The sequence below is a fragment of the Lissotriton helveticus genome, chromosome 3_1, assembly GCF_964261635.1.
Source record: "Lissotriton helveticus chromosome 3_1, aLisHel1.1, whole genome shotgun sequence".
NCBI classification, from domain to species: Eukaryota; Metazoa; Chordata; class Amphibia; order Caudata; family Salamandridae; genus Lissotriton; species Lissotriton helveticus.
The window spans coordinates 1,530,494,381-1,530,518,423 of record NC_136061.1 but is presented as its reverse complement, the minus strand read 5'-3'; the positions used below and the strand labels follow the sequence as shown (position 1 = coordinate 1,530,518,423).

General features: G+C 47.0%; 1 protein-coding gene across 3 annotated transcripts in view; it reads left to right on the top strand.

The window, feature by feature from the left end:
- Positions 1-24,043, top strand: part of ABCG4 (ATP binding cassette subfamily G member 4) — a 252,361-nt gene that overhangs the window by 190,414 nt on the left and 37,904 nt on the right. For all 3 annotated transcript variants that reach the window (XM_078682187.1, XM_078682188.1, XM_078682189.1), the window contains 3 exons: positions 8,773-8,941; positions 10,256-10,356; positions 11,952-12,110. In XM_078682187.1, coding sequence (XP_078538313.1) covers positions 8,773-8,941; positions 10,256-10,356; positions 11,952-12,110 — 429 coding nt within the window. The remainder of the gene's footprint in view (positions 1-8,772; positions 8,942-10,255; positions 10,357-11,951; positions 12,111-24,043) is intronic.

The following is a 24,043-nucleotide window of genomic DNA, read 5'->3' as shown; positions in this document are numbered from 1 at the left end:
GAATCTGGTGTCCGGGCCCTTTTGAGGCCTAGAAACGGGGACTTTACAATAAAATAACGTGCACACTGAGAAACGTGGCAACGTAACTTTACATAGGCCTGATACTCGTAGCTTTCACGAGAACTGGAAACTGGCATACTAGTGATGGACACAACTGTAATTGCGTCTTTAATCAAACATGGGGGATACATATGCATATTTAATCATGCACACATAACATAAGATGGAGGACACGTAGGGACACAGAACATGGCAAAATTTACTTTTCCACAGTCCCTTGCTCATTGCACCATCAGGATTCAAGCAAGCCGGGCCGAAGACGGCTGAAATGCCAGAAACCGGTCCCCGGAAGCTTGTTTCCTTCCCAGTGTAAGAATTGGCTTTTGTAGTCTGGTCTGCCCTGTTCCCATGATGCCCTGGGCCAGGGACAGACTAATTTGCATACAGCCAGGTTCTGAAACTTGGATGGTGCAATGAGCTAAAAAACGGTGTTGGATCTAGCCCTGATCTCTTGACTGGGTGAGAGTATTCTGCTTAATTCAGAGACTCTGTCCATCACCACCCCTTGTTGTAAATTATTTTGTCCACCCTAAGCGTGGAAGGGTATACTCAGATGTGAGTCCCTTGCTCATTGTACCATCAGGATTCAAGCAAGCCGGGCCGAAGACGGCTGAAATGCCAGAAACCGGTCCCCAGAAGCTTGTTTCCTTCCCAGTGTAAGAATTGGCTTTTGTAGTCTGGTCTGCCCTGTTCCCATGATGCCCTGGGCCAGGGACAGACTAATTTGCATACAGCCAGGTTCTGAAACTGGGATGGTGCAATGAGCTAAAAAACGGTGTTGGATCTAGCCCTGATCTCTTGACTGGGTGAGAGTATTCTGCTTAATTCAGAGACTCTGTCCATCACCACCCCTTGTTGTAAATGAAACACCTATGGAGGCATACAAAATTCCGCTCAAGAAGAAAACCCTCTTCACCCACTGCAGCCACTGAAGATGTCGATGAGGGTGACAATGAGGAGCAGTTCAACTACCCTGTGGACCAGGATCAGGATGAGTCACAGCCATGGGCTGACACTGTTGACCCTGATGACCCTCACACCACCCCTGACACTCAGTCATATGCGGTCAAGACTTCCCCTGCTGAGGACACTGCCGCGTTTAACGCGCTCATTGAACGGGCGACGCATAACCACGACGTCGATATGCACGCTGACCCAGTGGATGAGGACTTCCTCTTTGATACATTCTCCACGTCTGAACGTTCAGTTAAGACTCTGCCTATGCTAAAAGGTGTGCTCAAGCATGCCAGTGACATGTTCAAGGAGCCCACCAAGGCAAGAGTGGTCAACCCAAGGATTGAGCGCAAGTATCGGCCTGCGCCCGTGGATCCCACGTACATCAAGGGCCAACTCCCACTGGACTCCTTGGTGGTGGCTAATGCTCGCAAAAGGGCGAACTCCCAGACAACGGGTGATGCTCCTCCTCCGGACAAGGAATCAAAAATATTTGAAGCCTCTGGAAAGCGTGTGGCTGCTCAAGCGGCCAATCTTTGGAGTATCTCCAATACACAAGCCCTGCTGGCACGTTACGACAGGGCACATTATGACACCTTAGAACAACTCCTTCAACACCTTCCAGATACATATAAGGAGGGAGCAGAAATGCTTATACAAGGGGGAAAGTTAATCTCCAACGTGTCCATTAAGTGCACGTTGGATGCGGCCGACACAGCAGCTAGGGCTATTAACACTAGCGTTATGCTACGGAGACATGCCTGGCTGCGCATCTCTGGTTTTAAGGCAGAAATCCAGACAAACCTGCTCAATCAGCCTGTCAACCCTGACTTCCTTTTCGGTCCAGAAGTAGACACCACACTTGAGAAGATTAAGAAGGACACTGACACTGCCAAATCCATGGGGGTTCTGCAGTCTCAGCAGTTCAGGGGCGGTTCCTTTCGTCGCTCCGGTAACAGGGGAGCCTCGAGGGGGCAGGCGTCGCAACAGGCTCAGTACAACAAAGGGGGCTCACAATCCACCTATGCCAAGAACAATAGAGGTGGATACCGTGGAAACAACACAAAGGGCAGAGGTCGTGGAAACAATAATGCCAGATCCTCTGCCACTACCAAGCAGTGACGTCTTGTCACTGCCCCCCGACCATACCACCCCGGTCGGGGGAAGGCTCCAGCAGTCTGGGAAAGCATAACTACAGACAGTCTGGGAAAGCATAACTACAGACAGGTGGGTGCGACAAATTATACAACACGGCTATTGTTTGGAGCTCATTTCCACTCCACCCAACATACCCCCAAGACACCGTCCTATGTCCGCAGAGCACATGCCCTTATTGCAGCAGGAGGTCGTCTCCATGCTACAAAAAGGGGCCATAGAACTCGTGCCTGTGGAACAGCAGGGAACAGGGGTGTACTCTCTGTACTTTCTCATACCAAAAAAAGACGGCTCCCTCAGGCCCATCTTGGACCTCAGGCCCCTAAACCAATATATACTCTCAGAACATTTTCACATGCTCACATTACAGCAAGTTCTCCCGTTGCTCAGGCAAGGAGATTTCCTGGCAACCTTAGATCTAAAGGATGCATACTTCCACATTCCTATTCACAAACGTCACAGGAAGTATCTCAGGTTCACCATCAACGAATAGCATTACCAGTTCAAGGTCTTGCCTTTCGGGGTCACTACTGCCCCCAGAGTGTTCACAAAGTGTTTGGCGACAGTGGCCGCGCATCTTCGGAGGCAAAACGTTCACGTCTATCCGTACCTAGACGACTGGCTCGTCCAGGCGCAGTCGGCCCAGCAGTGTGCCGACCACATGTCCCGTACAATACACCTTCTACACAGTCTAGGGTTTTCCCTGAATTACCCAAAATCTCATCTGCAGCCTGCCCACGTACGTCAGTACCTAGGCGCAGAGTTCAACACACTGACTTCCACAGCGCACCCCAGCTCAGCAAGGGTCGCCAGTATGCAAACTCTGATTCAAAGATTCAGGCCGCAACATTCACTCCCAGCACAGGTGTTTATGCAGCTCATCGGCATGTTGGCCTCTTGCATCTTTATAGTCCCTCACGCAAGGCTGCACATGCGTCCGCTTCAGGAATGCTTGGCACGCCAGTGGAACCAGGCTCATGGACATCTCAAAGACCTAGGGGCCGATTAGGATGGAGGATTTTCCGCCTCCTCCGGGCCGGCGGAAGCCACCTCCGGCCCGGAGGAGGCGGAAAATCCTCTGCGGAGTCACCAAAGACCCACCACCGCATTACGATGGCTGGTGGGTCTTGGTTTCTGTCCGCTGCTTTTCCGCCGCGGTCGGATTACAACCGCGGCGGAAAAGCTCTCATTTGGCTGGCAGTGTCTATCAGACACCGCCAGCCAATTTAGGATGCATTTGTAAACATGCTTTTCCGCGGCGGTTTTTCCGCCGTGGAAAAGCATGTGTACTTTTGATTTTGGGGGCCCGTTGCGGGCCCCCAGGGTGTAGGCGGGTGGGGGGTGCACATGGGGGTACCTATGGTACCCCCCAGTATTTACATGCACAAAGCGGCAGGCACCGCGCAGTGCCTGCCGCTTTGTGCATGTAAATGTTAAACATGCAATTTTAACATTGCGGCGGGTGCTGCTTGAAGCAGTACCCGCCGCAATGTTAAATATCCAGGATGTGACCGCCAGGGTGGCGGTCACATCCTAATTTGCACGGAGGGACCGCCGCAGCCCATGCGGACGGTCCCTCCACCTCTGGGATGGCGGACGGACGCAAGTCCGTCCGTCATCCTAATCGGCCCCTTAGTGTTGGTGACCGGTCGTGCTTTCAGCTCTCTGCATTGGTGGAACCCACACAACCTTTGCAAGGGACGACCGTTCCAGGAGCCTGTGCCACAGCTGGTGCTAACAGCGGACGCATCTCTCCATGGTTGGGGAGCGCATGTCCTCCATTACACAGTGCAGGGCCTATGGACTCCACAGCAGCAAAGGTTGCACATCAACCTACTGGAACTGATGGCAATCTTTCTAGCGATGAAGGCATTCAGGTTGCATCTCTGCAACAAAGTCGTGCTGATCCGGACGGACAACATGACTGCAATGTATTACATTCAGAAACAGGGGGGGACACACTCTCCACAACTGTCACACCTAGCACAGTGCATGTGGAAGTGGGCCATTCAGAGGAACATCTTTCTCATGGCGGAACACCTCCCGGGCAGGGACAACCAGATGGCAGATCTGCTCAGCAGACACAGTCAGCAAATGCACGAGTGGGAGTTACACCCATCAGTGCTCCAACCATACTTCCAGCGGTGGGGTCATCCACAAATAGACCTCTTCGCCACACCCGAAAACGCAAAATGCCACGCCTTCGCCGCCAGGTTCCCACACCCGCAGTCTCAGGGCAATGCGATATGGATGGACTGGTCGAACAAATTTGCGTACGCTTTTCCTCCAGCTCCACTCATACCGCTAGTGGCACGCAAACTGAGGCAACACTCCATGACACTAATCCTGGTTGCTCCAACGTGGGCGAGGCAGGCGTGGTACACCACGTTCCTAGAGCTTTCCGTGGTGCCCCACGAACGCCTCAGACTCACGCCCAGTCTCCTCACTCAGAGCCGTGGCGACATTCAGCACCCAGATCCGCAACAATTGAGCCTTGCAATATGGCTCCTGAAGTCATAGAGTTTGGCTACTTAAACCTGCCCCCTGCCTGTATGGACATCATAAAGGAGGCTAGGCGTCCTACCACAAGAGCCTGCTATGCAGCCAAATGGAAGCGTTTTGTTATCTATTGTTCCAATAATAACATAGCTCCGCTTGATGCTTCCACGCAAAACATCATAGCTTACTTGCTGCACCTGTACAAAAGTAATTTGGCGTACAGTTCCATCACGATACATTTAGCGGCCATGGCGGCTTACCTTCAAAATAGACAGCGCCTGTCCCTTTACAGAGTGCCAGCCATCAAAGCCTTTATGGAAGGCCTCAAAAGGGTCATCCCTCCAAGACACCCGCCTTCGCCTGTGTGGAACCTCAACATAGTCCTCACAAGGCTCATGGGCCCGCCATTTGAGCCTCTTCACTCTTGTGAGATACAGTTTCTCACATGGAAAGTGGCTTTTTTGGTGGCTATCACGTCGCTCAGACGGGTTAGCGAACTGCAAGCGCTCACTATTCAGGAGCCCTTCATACAGATACATGCTAATAGGGTTGTGCTGCGCACCAACCCCAAATTCATGCCCAAGGTAGTATCACAGTTCCACATCAACCAAACTATTGAACTGCCTGTTTTCTTCCCAAATCCTGACTCCGTGGCAGACAGGGCGCTGCACACACTGGATGTCAAGAGGGCTCTCTTGTATTACATTGACAGGACCAAAGACTTCAGGAAGACTAAACAGCTGTTTGTTGCCTTCTCTCCACAGCACAAGGGCAACCCAATTTCAAATTCAGGCATAGCCAGATGGATTGTTAAATGCATCCAAATCTGTTATCAAAAGGCTAAACGCACGCTAACAGTCCCCCCCCAAAGCGCATTCCACACGCAAATTGGGGGCATCCATGGCTTTCCTAGGTAACATTCCTCTAGAGGACATATGTAGAGCAGCCACATGGACCACCATACACACATTCACCAAACACTACTGCGTGGATGTACACTCAAAACAGCAAGCTGCTGTAGGTCAGGCTGTTCTCAAAACACTTTTTCAGACTGCTGCAGCTGGCACGGGCAACCGCCGCTAGGGAGGGTACTGCTATGTATTCTATGCATAGATATGAATTCAGCAGCCCACATGCCTCGAATGGAATATGCTACTTACCAGTATGCATCTGTTCTTGGCATGTAGGGCTGCTGACATTCATATTGCCCGCCCTCCTCCCCGGTGCCTGTCGCAGCTGTAGCATTCACACTTCACGTACTTACTCTCATGCATGGTCATCACTTACTGTATCACTCCATCTCTGCCACAATGGCGAAAAACAATCTGAGCATGGAGTGGATGCCCATGCGCACTGTAGTCCAAGGGAGGAGCCACCTATCTCGTGATACTTCGAAGACTCTTCCAGGACAACAATGTGCAATCATCCGGACCCAACACTAGGCGGCGATCTATGCATACATATGAATGTCAGCAGCCCTACGTGCCAAGAACAGATGCATACTGGTAAGTAGCATATTCCTTATTTGACATACTTTAGGTTTATGCAGTCAGAAGGCATACAAGTGATTTGCAAGTCTCAACTGCTGTATATATTTCTAGTGTCAGAGTGAGATAAGTACTCTATGCTGCTTTGTGGCGGATGTTAGCAGAAGAACAAAGGAAGTAATTTCATTAAGTAATTTGGGTACGCGAGTCAAAATTAATCAAACATTCATACTCTTTATATTTTAGTTTAGGCCTTTCATCATAATCCATTACAATGGATGTTTAGATTTGAGTGGAAGAGGCCGCTTTTGTCGGATTTTAGAGAAAGTACTTGTGTACATCCACGGAAACAAAGAAAAGTCTTTTTGAAATGCACCAAGCAGGGATTGATTTGACGTATATGGAGTCAGTGGAATCCTTGCTTCGTGTGTTTGGTCATAGCTGCAAGGCATTTAGCAATTGTAATTGTAATTATATTGCGCTTGCTACCCCTGACAGGAGCTGAAGTGCTTTTCAGTGAGTAGCATGCTACTCTGGAACTCAAAGGATTAGTGGTGGATTAGTATAGGGAAATGTAAATTATTCGTTTGAGCGGTGGACAGGTGAGTCTGTTAGTTTGATTGAATAGGATAAAGGAGGGATAGAGGATGGAATAGTCTAGACAGTTTTATTTGGGAGATCATATTAGTTAGAGAGGTTCGGGTTGAGTTAAAGGAGGGAAGAGACTAGAAAGGGTTGTTCATAGTCGTAAAATGAGGTTTGGGATGAGTCAGAGGAGGGATACGGGAGGAAAGAGTCTAGGAAATGTTATTTTGGGGATCATAGTAGTAAAATTAGTTTTGAAGTGAGTCAAGGAGGGATAGAGGAGGGAAGAGTTTGAAATGTTTTCTCAAAATATGCAGTTTTGACAAATGACAGTTGTTTCCCACCCACTTTCTTCTCAGACCTGCTTCTCTCAGTACTTCTTCATTGAAAGGGCCAGCTTTTGCAATGCCAGGGTCTTTCTTTGCTCTTTTGGGCCACATTTCTTTCTTTTCTTCCCTTGAAAGCTTTCAATTGTGCTTTCAGACCTTTTTCTGGATTTTGTCTTGATGTTTGCTTTATGCTGAACCCTAGCACTTAATTTTGAACACCGCGATTTGAATGCAGTGATGGTGCTGCATTATACTGTAAACACGCAAATGTCAAAATGTGAGGAAACCTATTTAGTCCAAGTGTCTTAATGACATTTGCTCGTAAGAGAGGGTAAAAGCACATTTGCAGCTTAACTATTTAATTGTTTTATAATGCAAAGAGCTCCCTGTACTTTTTTGCCTTGGGCTGAGGGGGGGCTGAGCACATACTTTTGTCTACCTGACCGCAAAGTAATCTGCGAAGTGTAGGGGAATTCTACTGTGCGTCTTGCAAGTCAAGAAACTGCTTAGTATGGACCAGGCTCTAAGCTCAGTGACATGGTTGGCTTGTAGTGGTGTATGCTTCTTTATTTTTGAGCTAGGTTGTCTGTTTTTTTTAGCATTGATCCTACTTTACAAACTTAAAATGTGGTTTACAATAAAAGAAATTAGAAACTGAGTTACCTGCTTCAGCTGCAATTGCATGGGAACATGCATGGGCACCACTTTAGCTGCAGAGTGTGACAACTGGGAGAATTACACATATTAAAAACTATGGTGATTTTCAGGGTGTCATTATTGCACTAACAACATTTTAAGTTCACCATAGTATTCATATAATGAATGTAGTGATACACCTCCTTGATTTTAAAATGTAATCCCCTTAATATCAAATTCTCATGAACGTGTTTCTAAACATATCTTTGCGGTATTAGGATGTTGAAGTGCTTCAGCTAATGTCAGTGCTGTGAGAAGTGTTGCCTTGCAGATATGTTTGTTTCAGGGTTGCAAGTTGTGTGTTGATGGAGAACTATCTGGTTATTTAGTGCATCTGTGTGGTCATTTGATGCATTTCTTGTGTTGTGCGATGTTTTCACCATTGATTGGTTCACACCTTTAGCATGCCTCTTATAAGGATCCTTGGCCACCCTGTATGTCACACTGGAGAGCAGCAGTTGTACCTCTTTGTGGCAGGAACAGAGTAAGGAGTGCTGAATGAATTAAACTGAAAACTGACCCCACATTCCATCACTTCCTAGCAACAGTGTTTTGAATGAAAGGATTGTGTTTTTATAAGCCAGCAAGGTATTAAAGTCTCTGTTGGGTCCCTATCTCCATTTCTTTGAGCCTGGGTCCCTACTCCTGCTCTGCCTGCTTCGTACAAACTTCTAAGGTCTAACCAGGAGTTCCTCGAATGATAATCCCCGATCTGTTCTCTAACAGTCCATTGCAGTTCATCTGGACATATCAAAAGTCAAATAAATAAATACATAGAAAATAAACTAATGAAAGTAAGTAAAGGGCTGAGTGTTCTGGGTATTTTATTTGCTGCGAAGTCTGGGATCTGAGAAATCTGTTTCCCAGCACTTCTAGGTCAAGGGTACCCAATACTAATCTTGGATATTGCCAGTAACTATTCCTTCTTCTCGCTGGCTGCCTCTTTTTGAATGAAGTGTAACTTCCTGCGCTCATCTTTGTCTTTTACTTCTCCCCAATGCCTTCAGGTACTGACCCACCTGCGGTTCATGTCCCACATCTGTATCGGGGTGCTTATTGGCCTGCTCTACCTGCGCATCGGGAATGACGCTGGAAAGGTCTTCAACAACACGGGTTTCCTCTTCTTCTCCATGCTCTTCCTCATGTTTGCTGCGCTGATGCCGACCGTCCTCACATGTAAGACGCTGGTGAAAGCATGCCTGGTGGGAGCGATCCAAGTTCATATATGCATGGGCTTTGCCTGTCACCAATAGACTGACCAACAAGAGAAAAAGCAAGACAGGCGCGGGCTGTCGAAGTTATTAAGGCTAAGGTTGCTGGTATTTATTTTTGTCATTTATACCACATTCAAGCTATTTTGGTGCGAGTCTAGTGGTTAAACCAGCTGTGGCCCGTGCAGGTAAGAGCAGTGGGACCCGGGAGATTTTGACAGACGATGAGGAGGGGAAATAAAATAAATAATACGTTTTCCATCGTCATCAAAATCCCCCCCACCCAGCCCAACCACCCCACCGCTCTTACCTGCACGGTCCTCAGCTGGTTTGGACCACGATGACTCTGTGGGGACCACCTTAGTAGATTGGCCATTTTCCCACTCAATGACCCGATACAGTATATAGCTTCTCCCAGGCCTGCGCTCCATTTCCTACAGCACGTGCCTATTTGTTGGCTTGCTAGATTTCACTTACATGACAAAATAACTAATTTTATGGCAAGCAGCTTGGCGGTAGTGGATGGGTCACCTATCCTGTCTCCCTACTGCTGACCGTTCACAAAATACAATGGTTGTTATGAAGGAAGGAAGAGGGCTGACTTTCACTTTTACAAGAGGAGAACATTTTTATCTCTTTAAACACAATGTTCTTCTCAATATAGCAAATGTTTGATTTGCGGAACAATTGCTGTTTTTTTTGACTGAAGATATAAAGACTGATCAGCATCCATACACTCTCCTCTTAACTGAACAGATTTAATCTTCCCTTAGGGACTGATTCACAGAAGTAATCTGAGACAGAATCCTAAACTTACTACTTTTGGTATTCACAGAAGGAATTTAGTAGTAGTAAAGTTAGGATTTTGTCTTAAGTCTGACTTAGGTCTGGCTTAAGTCTGTCCTAAGTCGGTCTTAAGTCAAGCTTAAGTCAAACATAAGACAAAATCCTAACTTTACTACTACTAAATGCCTTCTGTGAATACCAAAAGTAGTAAGTTTAGGATTTTATCTCAGATTAGTTCTGTGAATCGGCCCCTTAGACTTGTAAGCAACCACGTGTTGCAATAAAACAAAAGGTGTGTGTTTACATCTAGTGTTATCCACAGTGCACCCGCAGCTGCTAAAGATGTCGCATAGAAGTAGATTGTTGGTGAATGGTGTCTGTAGGTGCCTCCTGTTAGCCCTTAAGCGGGAGGGATATGTAAGCTTCTACACCATTACCGCCCACCTTATATATTGCTCTCTGGTTTTTTTTTTTCTCTCACCTCTCTCTGCAGTCCCACTGGAAATGTCTGTCTTCCTAAGAGAACACCTCAACTACTGGTACAGTTTGAAGGCGTACTACCTGGCAAAGACCATGGCTGATGTGCCTTTTCAGGTGCGGCTCCTGTTCTCAACTCGTCTGGCCTCATTCTGTTCATGTCTCTTTTTTTTCACGAGAATTCTGTTGCTTTGTTGCCTTTCAACGTATTTCACTTTCTTTGCAGATTTTCACCTGATCTCAGTTCCACTGTTGCTTTTGTGCTCTGTTGCTTTTTAAAGTAGTATTTTGTTACCCTGGTGCACCTGGTTGTTTGCATTTTTTCATTTTATCTTTTTTTCCTCTGTAGTGTTTAACCTCCAATTTTTCCTATGCACGTGTTCATTTAATGTACTCCTCTGCTATTTTTCGCCAGATTTGTGTTCTTTACTTCACTTCTCTTCCTTTCTTGTTTTCGGACTAATCTCAGTATTTTTCACCTGCTGTTTTTTCTTGGAACTTGCTTGTCTTGATTTGTTCCTGTGCTGCTTTTCACTAGGCCTATGTTTCTCTGCAGGTTATCGTCTGAGCTATGTTTCCTGCTGGCTTCCCCATTATTTAAGTTCATCAGATGTTTTTAGTTGATCTTGGCTGTTTCCCTTTTTCATCTGCTCTCTGGATAACTGTACTTCCCCACCTAATATTCACATCCTGGTTTTCCACCTAATCATCACTCCTCTGTGTTGTTTTTGCCTCATCTTTGTTCCCTCACATTTTTCTCTCTTAAGAGCTGCTTCTCTGCATCCCTCCTCCCCCGGTAAATATTTATGCAGGATTTTTTACTTGCCGTCTGTTTTTCAGTAGTTTTTCCAATTTTTTTCTGTTTTTCTAGATTTTTTTACCAGATCTTTGTGCAGATTCCCACCCTATATATGTTCTTTGTTGGCAGTTTTTCACCTGTTCTCTCCTTCTGTAGTTTTACTCCAGGTTTTCTTTCATCGCTTGTGTGTTTTTTAACCGACTCTATGAGGCACATTTACAAGGGGATGTCGCCACCAGAGCGTCACTAAAAGTGGCTTAATGCCGCCTTGTAAATAAGCCTCCTTTTCACGTGTCACTTAGCATGAAAGGGGCATGCAGTACGTGTTGCAGTGGGAGTTCCGCCACAACACCCATTGCTTTTTTATGCTGCCCCATATTTACAAGGATAAGTCAGCGCCAAAAACTAAGTCCAGGTAAAACCTGGTTTTAGGATGGCAATACGAGGAGAAATTATTAATTTCTCCTCGTATTTTGCTTTTTCTATCTGCGCTGCATTTTGCAGCACACATAGAAACAACAAATCACCTCTAAATATTGTTTATCTACAGGAAGGTTTCCCTTCCTGCACATAAACAATCGCCCCTGTGGAACATGCACCCTTGCAACAAATTAAGCAAGGATTCCTGCACTGGCGCTAGGCAGCTCTTTTAGTGCCAGCGGACACACAGGGGTTCGCTGTATTTTTGTAAATACAGTACATCTCTGTGTTAAAAAAATACTGGAGCGCAGCATTACCAACTTTGGAGTAACACTGTGCTCCAACATTGTATTGTAAATATCCCCTTTTGTCTCTTTGTTATTCTGCAATGTAACATGTTCTATTATGTTGTGACATGTCGTTCTCTTCATGAAGGTCTTTTGTCTCTTTACTCTTTTGCAATACTCCACATATGATTTCTTCTCTGTCGCAGGTCATCTGTCCCATTACTTACTGCAGTATTGTGTACTGGATGACAGCGCAACCTCCAGAGGCCACCCGCTTTCTGCTTTTCTCCGCCCTCGCCACGAGCACAGCATTGGTGGCCCAGTCTCTCGGCCTCCTGATTGGAGCAGCTTCAACCTCCTTACAGGTTAAGAAAATGAGGGCTCTTGGTAGGGGAAGCATGAAAGAAGTTATGCTGGGAGTTGTTTAGGGATGCAAGGTGCGGTGTATGGATAAAGGGCACAACACATAACTAGGTACAGTGTAGGTTTGCAGGGCACAGTTGAAGATGAGCGAGCCAACAAATTGGGGTGTCGAAGCAGAGCAAGGGTTTGGCTTGGCTCTAAGAGCCCATGCACAAGCCAAGTCCAGAACATATTTAGCATGTAAAACATTGTAATTGTAATTGGATTTATATAGAGTTTACTACTCCAGATCAGACATTAAATTGCTTTACGGTGAGTAGCACTCTACTCTGGAACCCATAGTTAGCAACTAATCTAGTGCTTATTGTGGGTTGTCCTGTGCTCTCATGTTGTGTGGCAAGGTAATGTTAGATTACAGGGATTGGGTTTTATGGAACAATTCTGTTTATTGAAGTCAGCTTGTAACAGCAGTAACACAGCTTATGCCTACAACCAATGGTCGGCAGCGTACATTATGTGCAACAGGGATACACTGCTGTGTGCCGACAACCTGGAGGACGGCAGCGATCGGTAACCTGAAGGTGCTGATGGCAACGCTGACATACAAGAGAAAAGGAAGAAGAAAAATAAAAAATAAATAAAAATAAAAATAAAAAATAACACCCATTCTACACACCTAAAAACCCTTCACCCTCCCTTCGATCCCCCTCTCCACCGCACAAGCCGTCTGTACCATTTTCCTCCCAGACCGCCTGTAGTCCCTTATGTGTCCTCCGGTAGGCTCTGCTCCACTGCCTAGGGTTCTGATGCACCTGCATTTGGGGGGTAACAAATGCAAAATCTGTACATATTTGGGGCATGTCAATTCTCTGAATTCTATTGAGAACAGGCGTATAAACGGGGCCCGCAAGTCCGCAATATGTCTCGGTTTTTATTTCTACTAACAAGGATAATCGTTCCATTGCCGGGTCAACCACAGCCTAAGCAGTCAAGAGGTGTGCTCTGGGGCGTCCCCTGAGCCCCAATGCGCCAATATACCCTGGCATGCGGCGTTCAGTGCCAGGACCATCTGACGATCCCACATGGAGTGGAACATCAGGGGGTTGGCCAAACCGTGTTGTCAAGGTTTTATTCCAAACTCCCAGGATCAGTTCAATGCTCAAGTGGGTCCACCTCTTAATCACCTCACCCTCTGAAGCTATAATAGCACAGACAGTAGAGGAGTTTAAGCGAGGGAAGCGAAGGATGGGGACTGCGGAGAGGGAGACCTATAAAATAAACAAACATGAACAAAAGGCAATCAGTATCACTACACTATTGATATCACAAGACTATATATACAATGTTATAGGTCTCTAAATACCTGTAAAAGAAAATAATGCTGAGCTGTCAGCATCTCACTATCACTCCAGTAGGAGAGTGCCAAAAGCTCTCTCTTGTCTCAAAACATTTGTCTATGAAGGAGAAATACATTTAATGCTATGAGTTATACAACCAGATAACCATTCACACATAATCATGGCTGATTCTTACCCACCACAAATATAAAACGACCTTGCATCACAGGGGAAGTTGAAATTGCACACACCAGTTCCCCCTGCTCAGAAAAGAAATATTATGATTCTACATGGATCACCACATCGTGATTATTCCGATGTATAAGGCATTACAATACACATGTCTTTTTTTGTCGATCAGTAGGAACAAGACACTGTTGATAAGGTTCACAACAGTAGATTCTCACATGATTATTGCTCCCATAAGAAGTATACAAAAATATCAAGAATAATGTCAGCTTTGATCTGATCGCGATCTGTAAATGAAGCTCTCATAATGCCATATTGCTTCTCTGTAGAACGACATGTGATTGGTACAGCCTTAATGAAAAATGAACTCCTGAGCCTTTAGATACATAGCCCCTTCGATAGGTTTTGCTCCAAACAGACCCAAGGGGTTATTCTGGGGAAGCGTCCACCTCTAATTGTTAGTCACTCCGGCTCCCAAATGATAGTAGCAGGGTTAAGGCTTCGGGAGAGTTTCAGAGGGAGGAAAGTAATATCCCCTTCAAAGAAAAATAAGAGAGAATGGTGATAGCATCACCCTTACCGTCTTCTCACTGACTCCGGGAAAGAAAGATTATACTGTATGGAACACAGCCGCACCAGCACTGAATACGCAGCAAGTGACGATCACTGGAACAGATATTTTAACATCCGGTTCACAGTGTCGTCACTGTGCATCTGCGGTCTAGGGCTTGAGGCTGCTGGGATTTGTAGTTTGCCTCGTCGGATCGGCGGGATACTCTTTGACTGCCGAAGGTTCAGAAAGGTGTAACACAAGTATAGTGCACGCCGGGAAGCTCGGGATTGAAGTGTCAAATGTGGCATCGATATCACTTAACATCTGTTCCCAAAACCAGGTTTGGGGCAGTGCCATAAGAGATGCAACAGAGAGCCCATCTGTACATATCCCCTCTAGCCCAGCTCCGAGCGTCCTTTGTCCCACTTGTGTATCCGTGTATGAGGCACAGGGTCAAGTCTGATTTGCATATGGCCATGTCTGAACTGGGGTGGCATGGTGAGCAAAATAACAATGGATTAAACCCAGATCTGTGACTGGGGGTGAATGTTTTGCCAATGTGCAATATTCCGTCCATCATCTTGTGTGTTTTGCTGTGCGCCCTATGTGGGAAGGGTATGCCCAGACGTGGGTCCCGTGCTTACTACACCACTGGAGTCAAGCTATCCTGGCTGATGACGGCTGATAGCCAGAAACCGGTCCTAGGATGCTTGATTCCGGTCCAGGGAAGACATGGCTTAGCAGCTCGGGCTGGACTGTTCCCATGAGGCACAGGGTCAAGTCTGATTTGCATATGGCCATGTCTGAACTTGGGTGGCATGGTTAGCAAAATAACGATCGATTATACCCAGATCTGTGACTGGGGTGAATGTTTTGCCAATGTGCAACATTCCATCCATCATCTTGTGTGTTTCCCTGTAGTTGATCCCCATGGTCTTAGCAGCTGTGGGAGTGAGCTGCAGCCCAAGGCACGGGATGGTGTCAGCTGCCCAGGTCAAAGGGAATCGGGCTCACAGTGCTGCTTCGTGCGCAAGGCTGATCGACAGTGAATACCAGAAATCTGTGCGTGATCTCTAATGGCTCCATGTACAGTAAATATAGGAGTGGGGAGAGGGGGCATCCCTAACGAGTGCTGCTCTTGATCGGGAATGGGGCCAAAGATACTCCATTCACCCAGATAGCCTCCCTGGGGGCACTGTTGATACAGCTTATCCACTTCAGAAATGTCCCACCGAACCCAAAGTAGCGGCGCGCCTGAAACAAGTACAACCAGTGGACGCGATTGAATGCTTTCTCAGCATCAATGGAGAGGGAAAGCGCTTCCTTGCGTCATCTAATGGTAATGTCCAAAAGGTGCAGTAGCCGTTTAGTGTTGTCTGCCCCCTGTCTTGTCGGAATGAAGCCCAATTGATCTGGGTCGATCAGACCCGCCATCACTGGATTCAAACAGGAGGCCAACACACTAGCAAAGATCTTGGCATCGATGTTAAGGAGGGAGATGGGTCTGTAAGATCCACACTCCTTTGGGTCTTTCCCGGATTTCAGAATAACAGATACGGATGCCTCTAGCATTGAGCGTGTCAGTGTCCTAGTCCCACGAAAGGAGTTAAAAAGTCAGGTGAGGATAGGGGCCAGTTCCTGGCAGAAGGATTTGTAGATTTGGGCCGAGAAGCAGAGGTGGATTGAGATCACAATTAGGCCCGGGCACTCTCAAAAAAGTGGCCCACATTCTCTGATCATCCCTTTCATGGATCACCATCTGTTTAGTCTCACTGGAATCTAGCTATTTTCTTTTGTTATAGTTTTGTATAGTGTGAACTCACCCCACAGTCATTGGAGAAATGTACATGAACACTAGTTACATTACACAAGATCAAATTCATTTTTGATATAGAAATTAAGGGCCAGATGTATGTAGCCCAATACCGGTCGGTAACGGCCGAAATTACCAAATTTCGGCCATTACCGACCGGTATTTAGGGTTTGAGATGTAGGAGGCAGGTTTAAGGATTCGGTAACTTACCGAACAGTAATTTAAATACCAATTCGGTAAATTACCGAATCCTTAATGTAGGGAGCACTCAATTGAGTGCATTTTCCATTTAAGGATTTGTTATTTACCACCAACGACAAGTTGGTGGTAAATACCGAATACCTTTGAAAAAGCAATTATTAGCTTTTTTAAAAGTGCCATGTGGCAGACATACATGCCCTTAGGGCATTTATGTGTGCCACAGGTGCACCCATGCACTATTCAGGGGTGCAACAGGGTGTCAATGTGACACCCTGCCACCCTTGAAAATGTTCCCCCTGTTACCGATTCGGTATTTACCGAATCGGTAATAGTGAATGGCTTCCCATTCATTCCTATGGGCCTCCAGGCCCATAGGAATGAATGGGAATTACCGAATCGGTAAATACCGATTCCTAAATACCGTATTTACCTAATTTTTATCTACATACCATTTACCGATTCTGAAGTACCGAATCGGTAAAATTCGGCATTTTAGAATCGGTTAATGTAGATTACCTACATATGGCCCTAAGTGATTTGCCCAGAATCACAGGATGTTGAGCTGATGCTGGGATTCAAACCTAGTTTCAACGTCTGCAACTCTGATCATAGCGCAATTTTATGCAACCCTCTCCTCTTCCCCCAACAAGTCCTAATAGACACTGGGGATATGGTCACAACACCTGGCTGCTACGGAGGCCACTTCTTTTACTCACTCCCTCCCCAGCCCATTACAGCCTCAGGGCATTAACCTGGCAAGGGAGGTGTCAAAGAGTTCATTGCTGCTGCTCAAGGAAGGGTGGAGAGTAGGTGAGAATGGCCCAATAAAACCTGCCACCCTGTGAAAGCCACTGCATATAACCCACCCTCCCTGCCCCAGCCATGGCCTAAAAGTGATGGCCCGGCAGGGTCTAACAATGCTTCTGAGCACACGCGGCAGGGCGCCAAAGTGAGAATGCCCCAAATGCTAAAGCAACACCTGGCCCCCAGCCTCAGTTCACAGCACAAAAGGGGAGTGACCAAGATACTGGAACCACAATAAAGTAGCCTGCCGGCGACTGGGAACGAAAGTCAATCTCTTGGGCCAGTATACAGAGGCCCCAAATAAACGGCCCACATGTGACCCTGCGGCGGGTACTCGACCAATGCCCGATTACCCGCCATCCCAATCCGAGCCTGCCGGGAGGCTATCTGGTCCTGGCACCTTAGCGGGTTTCAGTTGCACGATGGCTGCGATAACTTCCTCTATCTGAATCGGCTCGTCCATCTGGGCCGCAAGCTCCCTTGGCAGGGGCGTCGCAGACGAGTCCTGTAGATAGAGGGTTGGGTCGCCCCATGAGCCACCTGAGTCAGAGTACAAGGATTGATAGAAGTCCTTGAAGGACGACGCAATCTCCTTGTCAGAGTGTACCTCTATGCCCGAGGATCGCGTCACTGAGTCAACGGATCCCGACAAGATTCTGGCGCGCAGTCTGTGCACTAACATGTGGCCGCAGTGATCATTGCTGAGAAAGAATTTATGTTTGAGTCTGAGAAGGGTATATTCTGCCCTATCGAGGTTCACGATTCAGAAAAGGGGGTGGTGATGAACAGAGTGTCTGAATTAAGCAGACCACTCTTACCCAGTCCAAAGATCAGGGCTTAATCCATCACCGTTAATTAGCTCACTGCCCCATCCCAGCTCAGAACCTGGCTATATGCAAATTAGTCTGTCCCTGGCCCAGTGCATCATGGGAACAGGGCAGACCAAACTACCAAGCCAATTCTTCACCAGAAAGGAGACAAGCTTCCGGGGACCGGTTTCTGGCATTTCAGCCGTCGTCGGCCCGGCTTGCTTGAATCCTGATGGAGCAGTGAGCAAGGGACTCATGTCTGAGTATACCCTGCCACACCTATAGTGGCCAAAAACGATTCAGAAAAGGGGGTGGTGATGAACAGAGTGTCTGTCTGAATTAAGCAGACCACTCTTACCCAGTCCAAAGATCAGGGCTTGATCCATCACCGTTATTTAGCTCACTGCCCCATCCCAGCTCAGAACCTGGCTATATGCAAATTAGTCTGTCCCTGGCCCAGTGCATCATGGGAACAGGGCAGACCAAACTACCAAGCCAATTCTTCACCAGAAAGGAGACAAGCTTCCGGGGACCGGTTTCTGGCATTTCAGCCGTCGTCGGCCCGGCTTGCTTGAATCCTGATGGAGCAGTGAGCAAGGGACTCATGTCTGAGTATACCCTGCCACACCTATAGTGGCCAAAAACGATTCAGAAAAGGGGGTGGTGATGAACAGAGTGTCTGAATTAAGCAGACCACTCTTACCCAGTCCAAATATCAGGGCTTGATCCATCACCGTTATTTAGCTCACTGCCCCATCCCAGCTCAGAACCTGGCTATATGCAAATTAGTCTGTCCCTGGCCCAGTGCATCATGGGAACAGGGCAGACCAAACTACCAAGCCAATTCTTCACCAGAAAGGAGACAAGCTTCCGGGGACCGGTTTCTGGCATTTCAGCCGTCGTCGGCCCGGCTTGCTTGAATCCTGATGGAGCAGTGAGCAAGGGACTCATGTCTGAGTATACCCTGCCACACCTATAGTGGCCAAAAACGATTCTGAAAAGGGGGTGGTGATGAACAGAGTGTCTGAATTAAGCAGACCACTCTTACCCAGTCCAAATATCAGGGCTTGATCCATCACCGTTATTTAGCTCACTGCCCCATCCCAGCTCAGAACCTGGCTATATGCAAATTAGTCTGTCCCTGGCCCAGTGCATCATGGGAACAGGGCAGACCAAACTACCAAGCCAATTCTTCACCAGAAAGGAGACAAGCTTCCGGGGACCGGTTTCTGGCATTTCAGCCGTCGTCGGCCCGGCTTGCTTGAATCCTGATGGAGCAGTGAGCAAGGGACTCATGTCTGAGTATACCCTGCCACACCTATAGTGGCCAAAAACGATTCAGAAAAGGGGGTGGTGATGAACAGAGTGTCTGAATTAAGCAGACCACTCTTACCCAGTCCAAAGATCAGGGCTTGATCCATCACCGTTATTTAGCTCACTGCCCCATCCCAGCTCAGAACCTGGCTATATGCAAATTAGTCTGTCCCTGGCCCAGTGCATCATGGGAACAGGGCAGACCAAACTACCAAGCCAATTCTTCACCAGAAAGGAGACAAGCTTCCGGGGACCGGTTTCTGGCATTTCAGCCGTCGTCGGCCCGGCTTGCTTGAATCCTGATGGAGCAGTGAGCAAGGGACTCATGTCTGAGTATACCCTGCCACACCTATAGTGGCCAAAAACGATTCAGAAAAGGGGGTGAGGCACTTCAAGAGTAGCCCCTTTCGTTCTAAGTTACTCCATACCCTAGGGGGCCCTGGTACGTTTGTATATTTTTATAGCTCAGAAACTGCCTGTTGCAGCTACTGTTGTTTCTCGCGCCAGGGGGGTACCTTCCCTATCATTGACGCTTAGGTCATCCTTAGGACCTTGCAAATTGCTACAATACTGGTGGAGGATTGCAAAAGCCCGTTGCGCAATCTCCACTGCGCCGCATTGGTTTGGAGATTTCCTGTCCGCTGGGATATTGTGATCATGGCATGGTCCCAAAGAGAATGTGGTTCTATGGTCACCCCTCCCACTCGGGCCATACGTTTTGGAGTTGTGAGGAAATGATTGATCTGCGCATATGTTTTGTGTGCCTCTGAGTAAAAGGTATAGTCCGTGTAGGCGGGGTGCAGCCTGCGCCACGAGTCGCACAGTCCCTCCTCCGCAAGCCACCATAACCCTGCCACTGTGAACGCCCTGGTTTGGGAGGAGCATTGGCTAGAGCGATCAAGCATGGGGTCCATAACTAGATTGAAATCTTCCCCAATGAGCACTGCTGAAACTGGGGAGGCAAGTACTGAGGCAAGCGCATTTAGGAAGAAGGGCTCTTGGCGCTCGTTGGGGGCATATATGTTAGCTAAGGTAAATCTCAGGGAGCCCCATTGTACCCGAATAGCTAAAAGGTGCCCTTTAATCTCTGCAATTGTGCCTAGTATCTTACCACTGAACTTCTGTGAGAGCAGGATAACCACCCCATTCTTCACGGACCCAGAGGACCAAGGTTGGCGGGGGAACCAACGGGAGCGCATGCAGGGGGTATCTTTAGGAAGGAGATGTGTTTCCTGTAATAAGCATATGTCACCTTTTGGGCTCTCTAATAGGGATAGTATTGCTGTGCACTTGATGGGGTTATTTAGACCCTGTGCTTTAAGACTACGTATTTTTAGCTCTTTAGCCATAGCCTGTAGTACAATGGGCTCAATATGCTGCACTCGCGTTCCTAGTACTGAGTAGGGATCAGAACACGCCCCTGATGGATCAGCGCACTGCCTACGACCTCGCCTCAAGAGAAACCAGTGCGGAGTAGTACGTAATACCATACAGTGTCCCAACAAAGACAATGATAGTAGTCAAACGGTGCAATGGCCCATGAGGTCAAGGGGAGAGAGTCTTGAATTCCGCTAGCTCACCGCCCGGACTCATCCAGGGGTGCCGCAGAGAAACAAAAGTATGGCTCCTGCGCCTTCCCGTCCCCACCACTCACAGGGCATCCTGTCGAGCCGGCGAGGGACATTCAAGGAGATTCCTGGGACATCGGGGAGCCAGATACTGTGGTGAGTACTGCCTGCCTTTCTTTAGCCATGGTGGCTATGTCTGGTGACGAGCTCAGATCGTCACGCAGCACGCTGTCGCTGTGCTCATGACGAGCTCAGCTCGTCATGACCACGCCCGTTTCTATAGAACGCTCAGCACAGTGGGGGAATTAGCTCCGCATGTGAGCGCCGCACATGTCATGACAAGCTCAGCTCGTAATGAGCACAGTGCGAACCTGCCTCATGACGAGCTGAGCTCCTCATGAGCACGGAAGGGGTAAAAGAAGAGAAGTTGTGGTCTATGAAATGAGGGCACAAGTTGGGGGTGATGTTGTTTTTCCAGACAGTGGAAGTGCACCAGGATCGAGGAGGGAGAAAACTAAAACATTGAAGTGAGGACAAAGGGGACAAGGTTTCTACAGAAATTTGATTGGGTCCTTCCTGTGGCACTGCGACTCGGTAGAAGGTGTGGGTGAAGGGGACTGCAGTTTTATTCAGAGTCAGAAGGGTCTTTTAGGTAAAGCCACCCATTGTTTCCTGATCACAGTGTTTGTGGCTGTTCCTAGCCAGGTGAAGATAGTTCACACTTCTTTTGTGGGTGCTCCAGGCTGGAGACTATCCCACACAAAGGTTGTGCCTACAGAGCTACATAGAGAGGTACTTGAAAAGGAATCCAACCCAAACCAGGTCACCTGCCGGCAGAATTCTAAACAATTTCACAAGTGAAACGAACAAAAAAGATTCTAATTATAAACCTTAACAATCTGCTTCTACTGGACAGTAAAGACATCATTTTAACTGATAAAAAAGGCAGATATTGACAGGAAGTCACACGCTTTCTGTGGAACCTAAACAGCTGGCTTTCATGAATATTACTTGGAGCAATGCAAAAGGCAAACAATTCAAACTGCACGTATGAAATGAATGGTCTAGTGTGAATAATTTAAATAACTTATTTTACTCAAAACACAAAGGCTTCTTAAGACAATGGCGAGGAATGGTACAGAAACGTCTTCTGTGGAGTTCGCAAAAAACTGCAGGATTTTATCATATCCGCAGTACTTGTGAATCAAACCCACATAAAGGATTAACTTTCTTTCTACTCTGAAGTAGGCAACTGGTCAGCACCAGAAAACTAAACTAACCAAAAAAAAAAAAAACAGAAGGATGTAAAAAGTTCATGGAGGGACACGTTTCCATTCCCTTCTGAAATGTGTTGATTCTTAATGCGTCATGTTTTTGTTAAAAATGTGACGGGGTGAGAGAGTGGACTTCAGGTAAATGTATAGATTGGGTGAGAGAGTGGACTTTAGTTAGGTGTATTGATTAGGTGAGAGAGAGAGGACTTTGGGTAAGTGTTCAGATGGAGTGAGAGTGGACTTTAGGCAAGTGTATAGATAGGGGTGAGAGTAGACTTCAGGTAAGTGTATAGATTGGGTGAGAGAGTGGACTTTAGCTAAGTGTACAGATTAGGTGAGAGAGAGGACTTTAGGTAAGTGTATAGATGGGGTGGGAGATTGGACTTTGGGTAAGTGTTGAGATATGGTCGGAGAGTGGACTTTAGGTAAGTGTATAGATAGGGGTGAGGGTGCACTTCAGGTAAGTGTATAGATAGGGGTGAGAGAGTGGACTTTAGGTAAGTGTATAGATTGGGGTGAGAGAGTGGACTTTAGGTAAGTGTATAGATAGGGTGATAGTGGACTTTAGGTAAGTGTATAGATGGGGGTGAGAGAGTGGACTTTAGGTAAGTGTATAGATAGGGGTGAGAGAGTGGACTTTAGGTAAGTGTATAGATGGGAGGAGAGTGGACTTTAGGTAAGTGTATAGATGGGGTGAGAGAGAGAGGACTTAAGTTAAGTGTATAGATGGCGTGGGAGAGTGGACTTTAGGTAAGTATATAGATGGGAGGAGAGTGGACTTTAGGTACGTGTATAGATGGGGTGAGAGAGAGAGGATTTTAGGTAAGTGTATAGATAGGGTGATAGTGGACTTTAGGTAAGTGCACAGATAGGGTTGAGAGTGGACTTTAGGTAAGTGTATCGATGGGGGTGAGGGTTCACTTCAGGTAAGTGTATAGATGGGGTGAGAGAGAGAGGACTTAAGTTAAGGGTAGAGATGGGGTGAGAGTGGACTTTAGGTAAGTGTATAGATGGGAGGAGAGTGGACTTTAGGTAAGTGTATAGATGGGAGGAGAGTGGACTTTAGGTAAGTGTATAGATGGGGTGAGAGAGAGGACTTAAGTTAAGTGTAGAGATGGGGTGAGAGTGGACTTTAGGTAAGTGTATAGATGGGAGGAGAGTGGACTTTAGGTAAGTGTATAGATGGGAGGAGAGTGGACTTTAGGTAAGTGTATAGATGGGAGGAGAGTGGACTTTAGGTAAGTGTATAGATGGGGTGAGAGAGAGAGGACTTAAGTTAAGTGTATAGATGGCGTGAGAGAGAGAGGACTTAAGTTAAGTGTATAGATGGCGTGGGAGAGTGGACTTTAGGTAAGTGTATAGATGGGAGGAGAGTGGACTTTAGGTAAGTGTATAGATGGGGTGAGAGAGAGAGGATTTTAGGTAAGTGTATATATAGGGTGAGAGTGGACTTTAGGTAAGTGTATAGATGGGAGGAGAGTGGACTTTAGGTAAGTGTATAGATGGGAGGAGAGTGGACTTTAGGTAAGTGTATAGATGGGAGGAGAGTGGACTTTAGGTAAGTGTATAGATGGGAGGAGAGTGGACTTTAGGTACGTGTATAGATGGGGTGAGAGAGAGAGGATTTTAGGTAAGTGTATAGATAGGGTGAGAGTGGACTTTAGGTAAGTGTATAGATGGGAGGAGAGTGGACTTTAGGTAAGTGTATAGATGGGAGGAGAGTGGACTTTAGGTAAGTGTATAGATGGGGTGAGAGAGAGAGGACTTAAGTTAAGTGTATAGATGGCGTGGGAGAGTGGACTTTAGGTAAGTGTATAGATGGGGTGAGAGAGAGAGGATTTTAGGTAAGTGTATAGATAGGGTTAAGAGTGGACTTTAGGTAAGTGTATCGATGGGGGTGAGGGTTCACTTCAGGTAAGTGTATAGATGGGGTGAGAGAGAGAGGACTTAAGTTAAGTGTAGAGATGGGGTGAGAGTGGACTTTAGGTAAGTGTATAGATGGGAGGAGAGTGGACTTTAGGTACGTGTATAGATGGGAGGAGAGTGGACTTTAGGTAAGTGTATAGATGGGAG